Source organism: Xenopus laevis, chromosome 2S (genome assembly GCF_017654675.1).
Source record: "Xenopus laevis strain J_2021 chromosome 2S, Xenopus_laevis_v10.1, whole genome shotgun sequence".
Lineage (NCBI taxonomy): Eukaryota > Metazoa > Chordata > Amphibia > Anura > Pipidae > Xenopus > Xenopus laevis.
In genome coordinates, this window is record NC_054374.1 from 146,114,823 (window position 1) to 146,126,505 (window position 11,683).

The 11,683-nt window shown below is 41.4% G+C and overlaps 1 protein-coding gene across 1 annotated transcript; it reads right to left on the reverse strand.

Annotated features, from left to right (window-relative positions):
• Positions 1-1,148: 1,148 nt before the first annotated feature.
• On the reverse strand, positions 1,149-7,628 carry LOC108709949. The gene is made up of 5 exons (XM_018250255.2): positions 7,225-7,628; positions 5,231-5,370; positions 4,655-4,770; positions 2,264-2,449; positions 1,149-1,356 (listed from the first exon to the last, which is right to left on the reverse strand). Exons 1-5 carry the CDS (start codon positions 7,428-7,430, stop codon positions 1,240-1,242), a joined length of 765 nt encoding a protein of 254 aa, XP_018105744.1. The 5' UTR covers positions 7,431-7,628; the 3' UTR covers positions 1,149-1,239.
• Between the last annotated feature and the right edge of the window lie 4,055 nt (positions 7,629-11,683).

Genomic DNA, 11,683 nt, shown 5'->3' on the forward strand with positions numbered 1-11,683 from the left:
TCTCGGAACGATTTTACGAATTGTCCATCAACTAAAAAGACCAATTTGCCAGGGAAACAAAGGGGAGCTGCCTGCTTGGCCCCTGCAAACATAGATAGATTGCATTGGGACCGACAAAGATTTTTTAACCTGGCCAATCAATTTCCTGACAGATGTCGGCTTAAAAATCGTAAAATGTTAGATTGTTCGAATCCCACTAACCGCACGATAATTTTGGTAAGGATTGGTCGGACTTCGCTAAAATTGGTCGTTCGGCAAGAGCAATCTTTGCGTCTACGAGGAGCTTAAAGGGATCCTGTCATCAGAAATCAGTCATCAGTTAATAGTGCTGCTCCAGCAGAATTCTGCACTGAAATCCATTTCTCAAAAGAGCAAACAGATTTTTTTATATTCAGTTTTGAAATCTGACATGGGGCTAGACATTTTGTCAATTTCCCAGCTGCCCCCAGTCATGTGACTTGTGCCTGCACTTTAGGAGAGTAATGCTTTCTGGCAGGCTGCTGTTTTTCCTTCTCAATGTAACTGAATGTGTCTCAGTGGGACATGGGTTTTTACTATTGAGTGTTGTTCTTAGATCTACCAGGCAGCTGTTATCTTGTGTTAGGGAGCCGTTATCTGGTTACCTTCCCATTGTTCTTTTGTTTGGCTGCTGGGGGGGAGATGGGTGATATCAGTCCAACTTGCAGTACAGCAGTAAAGAGTGATTGAAGTTTATCAAAGCACAAGTCACATAACTTGGGGCAGCTGGGAAATTGACAATATGTCTAGCCCCATGTCAGATTTCAAAATTGAATATAAAAAAATCTGTTTGCTCTTTTGAGAAATGGATTTGAGTGCAGAATTCTGCTGGAGCAGCACTATTAACTGATTCATTTTGGAAAAAATTTTTTTTTCCCATGACAGTATCCCTTTAACACTGCATGAACGTGTAACCAGACTACAGCTGTTCTTTGAGGGTCGGAAAAAATAAAAAGCACTTCATGCTTCAGTAACCTAAGCTTTTGCCACTCTGCTGGGGACAACACAGAAAATGGGCCACTCATTAAATTCAGTATATTATCAGTAACGAAATAGCAACTTTCACACCACATTCAAGCTGTAGACACAAAACCTCCATCCAGTGCATAAGTAGACAAAAAAAAAAGTGCTTAGAATCCTTGGTCTTGTTTATGTAGGACATTTGAAATGTTACAGACATTGTCAACACAAACAGTTTTTCACACTTGGCTAAAATGAATATTAAGAAGATTGTTCCATCGCGGCATCTGACTTTATGCTGGTCTGGGGAACAAAAGCTCTAAAGAATTCTTCCACTTTCTCCTTTTCTTCAGCAGTTTTGTTTTTCAGATGAATAATCTTAAGAAACAAAAAAGCAATGGATTTTAAAATATGTTTTTTTGTTGGTGATATGGCAGAAAACCAAGGCATTGCCCCTGTCTCAAGTTGTAATCAAATAGAGAAAGAGCCAAACAACTGATGTTGAAAAAGCACAAACAAGGCAGCCTCACGCATTTCGCGTTCACCAAAATGTAATCATAAGAGTCTACATGAAACACATAAGGCTGCCTTGTTTGTACAAATAATATAACATCAACTTGCTTTCACATGCCTGATGGAAAGTTTGGTCTTTTGAGCGCCTGCTCAACTACAATACAGATGGATCTACTTCTACTTCCTTAGCTGAAAGCTTAGGGCAATGCACCTGGGCCTCTTTGCATCTGTGGAAAGAGTTTTTTGTGTATCTTTCTGAGTATTGCACATACCCTTCCTTCTGGAAACAAAGAGACCACTCCTACGAGAGTGGGGAAAACTTTGGGGTGAACAAATGGCATTGGACCACACAGCAGTCCATTATGCATTAGCACAAAGAATATGCAAATATTTACATAAACGCATCAATTACATTAAAAGTGGATCTACCAAAAAATAGTATTCGCATAATGGGAAAATAAAATATTGTTATTAGCACATTCCCAACATACATTAAAAGCGTGTTAATATAATTGTTACTAAAAGCAGCATCACAATGGTTGTTTATTTCAGAATCTAATCTAATCTGTGGAGAATATAATATAGCAGAAACCAAGTGGCTACAACTTCTGGGGGGACATGATTTCTGCTATATTGTTTTAAAAACAATTAATTACTCTTTTAATTCATATATTAGAAAGTTTTGTAGAACCGTTTTTGGGTGGAGGTCCCCTTTAAGACAATAAAAAGCTATAATCTCTCAAATGGAATTGACAGAAATGGAATAACTAACCTGACCCTGAATTGGAAACTTCCTTTTGCTGAACCCAAGGCAGTATGCAAACTCACAGCCACCATCACCGTTATAATCCAGAGAAAAGGTGGTGTTTTTCCAGCATGGAGTTACAGACTGAGAACCATCAAGGACAGTGAGATCTGTGTCTGTTGTGAGTTTCACTAGAGAATCCATGAAATCAACCTAAAGGTAAATGGAAATATATATTAGAAGACTAGGAGGAACACGCCATCAGGTACTACACACAGTGATATAACGGGAAGAAGAACCTAAAGTCTGCCATGTACAAAAAGGGTCTGTTTGATTTCATATAATCAGGCTGATTTGATTGCTTGGCACCCTGTCCAACTTTTGGATCATAACAGGGGACCCATCAAGAAAAGACCATATTACAGGCTAATATGGGCCTCACTCAATGAGATTTTTAAACCTGCCTGATATCTGGTCAATCTAAGCCATAAAGATTGTCAGATAGGTTTGGCCTCATACATGGGCCAATAGAAGCAGGGGATATTAACCTGGACAACGGATGGAGTCCTAACTCACGTGGCATGTCCATTAATGGTAGTTAAACTGGTACTTTATAGGACAGGGGTTGCAAAACTGGTGTGAAACCCAAGCAGGGCCTAATGTAGTTGGTGCCCATAGTCAGAGATTACTTATTGTCTTGATATCCGCACTATGCCTGGATAAACACTATGATCTCCTTTCTAATTTGTTGTTTTTATCACATTATTGCAAATAAATAATAAATCTGGGAATAGTATTCTTACTTCATAATTATCATTAAAGCTTGAACATGAAAGCGAAGGGAACTGGACGAGACAATGTTTATGTTTTAATGGCTTGGTGGGCAGGATAGAGATTTAACTAGAAGCCCCATGGTAACCTTCATGTGATTTTGGTCTCCTACTGAAACCTGCTGCTTTCCGCTACTCTTAGGCAGCCAGCTGGCCTGTCAGATTTTGGAGTGACGATAGGGCTGCTCCATGCCAAGACATAGCAAACAGCCTAAAGCTAAGTGTGTCATTTGCATGGGTTTGATGATATCTAAGCAGGGGCAATTCTGAGCCTTCTGCTGCCTGAGGTGGCTTTCTTTTTGCCTCCCCTGGTAACCCTAGAGGCACTGCCGCCTAAGAGGAGTTTCTCAACTTGCCTCATTGGCACAGCACCCCTGTGTCTAAGGGTTGAAGATGTTACTCTGTAATATAATGTAGTGCACACTAGGTGGCACTACAACAGGACATAGCATCAGAAAAACCAAATCCAAGCATATATATTTAGGGGGTTGGACTGCATTCCTCTGTTGGGGCTGTTGAGAAGACGAGAGCCATAAGGTCCCATAATGCAACAGTTCCTTGCACAGGGTTTATTTTAGATAAATATTCAGTGTACAGATGTCATGAGAGTTAGGTCCCACCTCTTCATGGCGGTGGCGCAAAATGAGGATAATTTTCCTTAATTTATTTGTAATCTTACATGCTAAGGGATGGGGGTCTGGGGTAGTCCACCTTAATCACTAATTGTGCCAAAATACAGATTTGAATGGCAGTGGGTACAACAAGGCAAAATCTAATGGAATCAATCAGCTTATACTCTTAGGTGAACTCAAAAATCTTCTCAATCCAAACATTTTTATTCATTTGGCAATAACCCTACCTCTCATATAGTCAGCTTTGTACAGAATACACATATTTATTATGTTTATTAATTCATGATTTATTATATACCCTGAGGCTGCTAAAAGTCCATATCTAAAAATATTCTTATCTTCAAGCTGTCGGGTCCTGTAGAAGTCAATGGCAAAGGTCCCATTTCAAATTTGAAGATATCATGGCCTGTGTGATTTTCGGGCAAAAAAAAAAAATCAGGGGTTTTGAGCGTTTTCATGAAAAATTAGAGCATTTCTGGCATAAAACCCAAAAACTATTTATTTTTTTTTCGCAAAAACTCACATTTTTTTAGTTTTTTTCCTGAGCCTATTTTATAGTTTTTTCAATCATGACTAAGGTCGAATCATGGATTCTAGTTTGGTCTGACTTTTTCTACTTAAAAAAAAATCAGAAGAAACTTTTGATAAATAATCCCCATAATCCCGCAGAATACTCATAAATCAAATACACCCAGGCCCGGGCTGCCAATTTGTAGGATTCTGACATATGCCTGCGGGGCTGCTGTAACATGCAATAGACAGTCACTATTTAGTGGCTAGTGAGGAACGATTTGAACCTCTATGTATTTGAAATGCCAGGGCCTATTTGTGTGGCCTGTTGGGGCCTCTGGGTACCTGAAATGCCAGGGCCTATTTTGATTCTCAGTCCGGACCTGCCTATTTGGAATCCCAGTTGGGCCCGGATACACCACATTACATTACACAGTATGACTTGCCTTTACAGTGTAGTTCTCACACATGACAGACGGCAGGACGGCATTTAATCCTTGCTCCATTTTGTACTTAATCCTTGGATTCTTCCCATTGATCATGAGAACAAAATGCCTTAGCACTTGAAGTTAGAAGAGAAAAGGAAGGGTTAGACAATGCAGAATTTGTTTGAACTTCACTTCAAAGCAAGAATAAAGGAGGCAACAAAGTACTTGAAGTCCCTCCACTTTCCAGAGAACCTATGAACCACCCAATATGGAAACCAGCAAGACTTATTGTCCCAAAAATACACTTTACTGTTATATATAGGGAATAGTGAAGTGATCTTTCCCTTTAGACAAAAGGTAAATTTGTTGTATTGTGTTAGCCAGACACAGGGTAACAAAAAGGTGGTATAAAGGGGATACCTTTATTGGCTAACATAGCAAGGTTTCGGAACATTTTAGATCCTTTACCAAGTTGAATCTACTATATATTCAATAAATAGTATTTTTGTTATTTTTTTGCCCTTTAGAAATCACAGACACAAGAGAAGGGAGGGCTACAGAGATGACCCTGTATGTGCACTGCACAGTTTATACCTTTCCCTGGTTTATTTGGCTTTTTTCTCTTCCCTTGAACTGGAATACTCTGACAGGCAGCCACAAGGATGATGAGGAGGTTCGACATCAGTTTCTTCTTCACCTCTGCACACTCCATCATAGTTTTTGCCTGAAGGATTCTGGGAAAATAGGGGAAATGACAGAAACAGCCATTAAACAAAGCTTTAATGTTATAATAGGGGCAGCAAACCTAGCAAATGTTGGATAGGGGTAGGGGCATAGGTGGCCTAATGGCAGAATGTTATCCAATGATCCTCCACAATGGGGCCACATTAGACATTTGGCTTGATAAAGGGCCCAGGGCGGCTGAAGCGTTGCTATGAATTGATGTCCTTTTTAGGCAATAACATCACCTTTTGCATTCTTAAAATGAATCAGTGTTCTACATTCCACAAGAGCCATTTTTGCTAAGAACTGTAACAACTGTGGGACCATTTTGGCAGGACTCTCGAGATGGAGTTTTGCTGGCTGGTATACAACTCAATCTACAAATATTTTCAAACTGGGGTTGGGGCGCTCTGAGCCAGTTGGGGATGAGGGAGGTCTGGGCCAATCAGGAATCCATACTGCCCTGGTGCAGGACCCAATTGGGCCCCAATCGGCCTAAACCAGCCCTGGTAGATTAGTTGTAGATAAATTAGTTAAGACCTGTGGACCTGCTTTTAACCTGTTTATATTGTATAGTTAGATCACACTATTCCCAGGACCACCATTGAGGGAGGGGAAGTCCACTCAGGTGAGAATAATAGACAGGATTTGGGTGTAATGGGGTGTGGCTTGATAGTGCCAGGCTTGATAGTGCCATCCCTGTGCTGATAAAAGCTGCAGAGTCCTGCCAGAAGGAGTTGGCATCTTATTGGCCTGTGTATGGGGCCAACCAACCGGCCAATGGCTGTGCAGTGGCTTAATAATCAGGCCCCCAGGGAGGGGGGAACCCTGCCGTGACATCTGTATATTCAACTTTTTGGTACAGCACAGTTGCCAATAAAAGGCACAAATGAACAACCTGTCCGATAACTAGTTACTCTGCATAACTAAACAGTGGGGCATTGTTTACTAACACTAGGAAAGTCACAGTTGTTTGCCTTGTCATTGTTCATTAGTCACAAATTCCGTCTCATTTCTAAAAGTTACTTCTAATAATTATTATGTAACACGTTAACAGATAGTTCTGAAACGGGACAAATTCGACCATCACGGATTCCCAGAAGGGACTGTAGGAAGAGATTTCTTTAAAGGGGTGGTTAACTTGTGTTATAGTATGGCCCGTTTCGCTTTGTTGAAAATTTGTGAAACGGCAAAATTCATCGAAATGCATTAATTTGGGTAACAAAATATTTTTCAATGCGCAACATATTGTGTAAAAATTTTTGGACACGCAACAAATTTTTCCACCCATTAGAGTCTATGGGCATCATTTTCGCAGCGGATCTTGGTGAAAAATTTTGCTCATCACTTATGGCTAATTCGAAGAAACTTTTCAAATGGACTTCATTATTTTATTTTTTAGCGTTTTTAAAGGATTTACCTTTTTCTTCTGACTCTTTCCACTGACCCAATCTAAACCAAATGCTGTATGAGACTACACATTTATTATTACCGCTTTTTGTAACTCAGGGTAACTCAGGACTTCTCCTAGTTATAGTCCACTCTCTTATTGAATTCAACGCAGTGTTGCTAGGGTAATTTGGACCCTAGCAACCAAATTGCTGAAATCTCAAACATGAGAGCTGCTGAATAAAAAGCTAAATTTCTCAGAAACCACAAATAAATTTTAAAAAATTAAAGCCAATTGCAAATTGTCTCAGAATATCACTCTCTACATTATACTAAAAGTTAACTCAAAGATGAACAACCCTTTAAATACAATAGGTATACATAACATCACTGCCCCCTAGCGAGCCCAGTAAGGAACAGCTGCAGGATCCACACTCACACTAAGGTGCCTGAGCACAGGAGTCTGGGACACTTACCGACCAAGGGAGTTTGTAAACATGACCCTTCTACCAGATATAGCGATAAAGTCATCTATCATCAGGCTGATGCTGTCGGACAGGCAGGTCACGGTGCTTCTGGTGGAAAGATTCTGAGACTGGATCCCAGGTGGAGGGCACCTTAGGAAGTCCTCAATGGCCATGAGCCCCATCTCAGATGCATTGGCCGATTTACTGGCAGCCATTGGAAAGATAGCATTAAAAAAGTAAAATAAAACACCTTCAAAAAAACATAAATAAAACCAAACCACCCAAAATAAAGCAAGAGAGGAAAAAAAGCCCCCCAACCCCCAGGCTATTGTGTATATTTGGGATTTACTTTAACCTACTGCCCTCCAGCCCCACCCACAATTACTGCCAGGGTGGGGAGGTGCTAATTAACCCATGAAAGCTTGAGGGATAGAGATCTGCACTACCTTCCCCATACCTGTCAGCAAGAGCAGCTGCCTGATTGCTATTAAGCCTTGATTGATGTAATGAGCCAAATAAAGTATTCTTATTGCAAAAAAAGACTTTTTGTAACTATAAACCAAAAAGTCAGGGCACCTGCTTCCTTTAAACCCTGCATTTTTGGCAGCAATTCACGCATGACTAAAAGAAGCCATATGTTGCCAGATCCACTTGGTGAGGTGCCAAAGAATGAAATCTGGGCCCAAACTGACTAACGTGTAGGGCTGCCACCTGGCCGGTATTTTACTGGCCAAGCTGGTAAAAATAATGGTTGATCCCAATGTTATTAATAGGGAAAACAGATAAATATATAGGAAGGTCAGCAGGTCTGGACTGAGAATCAAAATAGGTCCTGCTATTTCAGGTACTCGAGGCCCTAGGGTTGCCACCTTTTCTGAAAAAAAATACCATTGGGATCAACCATCATTTTTACCGGCCAGGTGGCAACTCTAAGAGGCCCCAACAGGCCACACAGAGGCCTAAACAGCCCCCCACCAGCCCACTTAATAGTGACTTTCTATGGTATCTTACAGCAGCCCCTCTGGCATTTGCCAGAACCCACAGATTACCAGTCCGGGCCTGAAAGCCGGTATTTTTTTCCAGAAAAGGTGGTAACCCTAGTCATGGCATGCAGAGTGTTGGCTCTGCTGCTCTCAGCCTGCATTACAGGCTCATAAAAGCGGATCCGCTCCGTGCCCCAGTGTAAGAGGTACAAAGTTAAGCACCCCCCTAATAAAATTTGTGTAATAAAACAAGTTCAGCACTTACTTACATTTTGTTTCCTGTAAGACCACATTTGCCAGGAACACTTCCTGCAGAGGAAACTAATGTGCACAGCTGAGGTACAAACTTTTACCTGATGCACCAGTTCCCATGTGCGGGATTGAAGGAGAATTCAATGTTTTCTTAGCACTATTAAGGGCTCTTACACATGAGCGTTTTTACCTGCGCTCCCCTGCGTTCCGTTTTTCGGCGTTCAGCCGCAGGGGAGCGCAGGAATAGACGCATTTAATTATTTCAAATGGGGCTGTACTCACACAGGCGCATGTAGGCGCCGAACGCAGGAAAAATGCAGCATGTTGCGTCTCAACCTGTGTTCGGCGCCTACATGCGCCTGTGAGAGTACAGCCCCATTTGAAATAATTAAATGCGTCTATTCCTGCGCTCCCCTGCGGCTGAACGCCGAAAAACGGAACGCAGGGGAGCGCAGGTAAAAACGCTCATGTGTAAGAGCCCTTAGCCTTTCTTGTCTATCCTGCTGCTAGTTAATTGCCTCCTGTGCGCCAGTATCTACAGTATAAATGGAAAATTACATCTTTATAAGATCAAAATAACTTTTCCTGCTTTCAGTAAATGATATCCCTTGCAAAGGGGGAAATGTATGTATGTTATTAAATTGGATAAAATAAAGGTAACTTTATTTTCTATATTGTATATCATATCCAGATTTTCACATCATGGTCCCAATCTCTGATTTATTATTATTATTATTAACATGTATTTATATAGCGCCAACATATTGTGTAGCACTGTATATTTAGGGTATAGATTGCCTAACTAATAATGCACTCACTGTAAATTATAAGGATATTAGAAGTCAGAAAGGAACCCATACAAAGTATAAAGGCCACCAGCCAAATGCTTTCTGTACAGCCAGAGTCACCATCAAGGAGCCACCAGGTAGCCCTGTCAAGGGCATATTTCCAATGGTAGAGCTTAGACTATTGTGAAAGAAGATGGTTTGGGTGGATTGGGGTCATATTTGTTCATCAGTATGGCTGAGACATGATGATTTGTCAAGACAGCCATGCGTTCACCAAATTTAGGAAGTTGTGTGATACACGATATCACTGTGTACTGATTAATCCAATGACATTACAAACTGGCCATAGACACAAAGATCCGATCGAATGATCGGACTTCCCCATCTCCAGACCTGCCACTAACCATTCCGATCAAATAAAGTAGTAAAAGAACAGATCAGCCGATGTTCTACCTCTGACAGCAATCGTACGAAAGTTATGTCCGACAAAAAAGCTGGTGACAGTCTCCCACTGAAAATCGTCAGGTCGGCAATACATGCAGAGATATTATCGTCAGCCAACAGAAATCTTTTAACCTGGGCGATTGACTGATCTCCATGGGACAAAAATGTCGGGACTCTCCACACACAGTCCGAAAATCGTACGAATCGAGGATTTGTACGATCGGATCTTTGCGTCTATGGGCAGCTTAAGGCTAAGGCCACACTAGGCGATAGCGCCGCGATTTGACTCGCGGCGACTTTTCGCCGCGACTTTTAAGCCGCAATCGCTGGGGAAACTTTTGCGCCGGCGTCTATGGGGAATCGCGAAAAATCGCCAGCGTAAAAACACACGCAGCGATCTTTTCTCTACTGTCGCTCGAAATTGCCTCGCTAGGCGATTTCGAGCGACAATAGAAAAAAGATCGCCGCGTGTGTTTTTACGCTGGCGATTTTTCGCGATTCCCCATAGACGCCAGCGCAAAAGTTTCCCCAGCGATTGCGGCTTAAAAGTCGCGGCGAAAAGTCGCTGCGAGTCAAATCGCGGCGCTATCGCCTAGTGTGGCCTTAGCCTTAGCCTGAGAATGACTGGTTTGTAGTTGTTCTACTATGGAAAGTTTCAACTGCTTGTATCTTCTAGAAGATAAAGCTGCTAAATACTGTTGACTTCAGGTTCAGTTATCCAGATGATCTGATACAGCCAGTTAAACCAACATTGTTCAGGTCCAAATCAGACAGGATGCATTTGCATGCCGGGGAATTATATACAAACACAAACTGAGAAGAAGCCAATGGCTGCAGTTTCTAATGCAGAGATAAGAACAGTCAGATGCAGTTTGCTATAAAAGTGGGTTTGACTGCAGTTGCATCCGTCAACTTTCTGTATTGTCTTCTTATTTTTGTAAAGTTTTTCTTAAAGGTATACTGTCATGGGACAAAATGTTGCTGTTTTTTTAAATGTATCAGTTAATAGTGCTGCTCCGGCAGAATTCTGTACTGAAATCCATTTCTCAAAAGAGTAAACATATCTTTTATTATTTCATTTTGAAATCTGACATGGGGCTAGACATATTGTCAATTTCCCAGCTGCCCCCAGTCATGTGACTCATGCTCTGATATACTTTAGTCACTCTTTACTGATGTGCTGCAAGTTGATGTGATATCACCCCTCCCTTCCACCACCCCCCAGCAGCCTAACAATAGAACAATGGGAAGGTAACCCGATAACAGTTCTGTAACACAAGATAACACCTCCCTGGTAGATCTAAGAACAGCACTTAATAGTAAAATCCAGGTCCCACTGCGGCACATTCAGTTACATTAAGTAGGAGAAACAACAGCCTGCCAGAAAGCAGTTCCACCCTAAAGTGTTGGCTCTTTCTGAAAGCACATGACCAGGCAAAATGACCTGAGATGCACCTACACACCAATATTACAAATAAAAAAAAATACACTTGCTGGTTCAGGAATGAAATTTTATATTGTAGAGTGAATTATTTGCAGTGTAAACAGTGTAATTTAGAAAATAAAACTTCATCATAAAAATCATGACAGAATCCCTTTAAAGGCACAAGGTTAATTATTATGGCAGTGGTTTCCAAGATAAAACACACAACAAAAACTCAAGTAGGCTAGGCCAAAAGGCCAGTTAGGTGTTTACTGCTTATATGCTATCTTACATATACCTGAAAATATAGGACTTTTGGTTTTAGGGAGCTAGCACACGGGCAGATTCGGGGAGATTAAGTCGCCTGGTGACAAATCGCCTTTTCTACGGGGCAACAATCCCCCTTGAACTGCCTTACCCCTGCCTTCTATAATGAGAAAACGCCAGTGCCAATGCACTCGTGGCGCTTTGCTTTCCGAAGTTTCCTCGTGAGACTTCAGGCAACTTCGGAAATCTAAGCGCCGCGAGTGCATTGGCGCTGGCGTTTTCTCATTATAGCAGGCAGAAAGCAGGGGAGA

Bases quoted from the DNA above. Each gene is read 5' to 3' on its own strand.
- LOC108709949 (XM_018250255.2), bottom strand. From the start codon at position 7,430: ATGGCTGCCAGTAAATCGGCCAATGCATCTGAGATGGGGCTCATGGCC. The intron at 2,450-4,654 runs GCAAGTCATACT...ATTTACCTTTAG, and splicing joins GTGAGAACTACACTGTAAAG to GTTGATTTCATGGATTCTCT. The intron at 1,357-2,263 runs GTTAGTTATTCC...TTGTTTCTTAAG, and splicing joins AGTTTCCAATTCAGGGTCAG to ATTATTCATCTGAAAAACAA.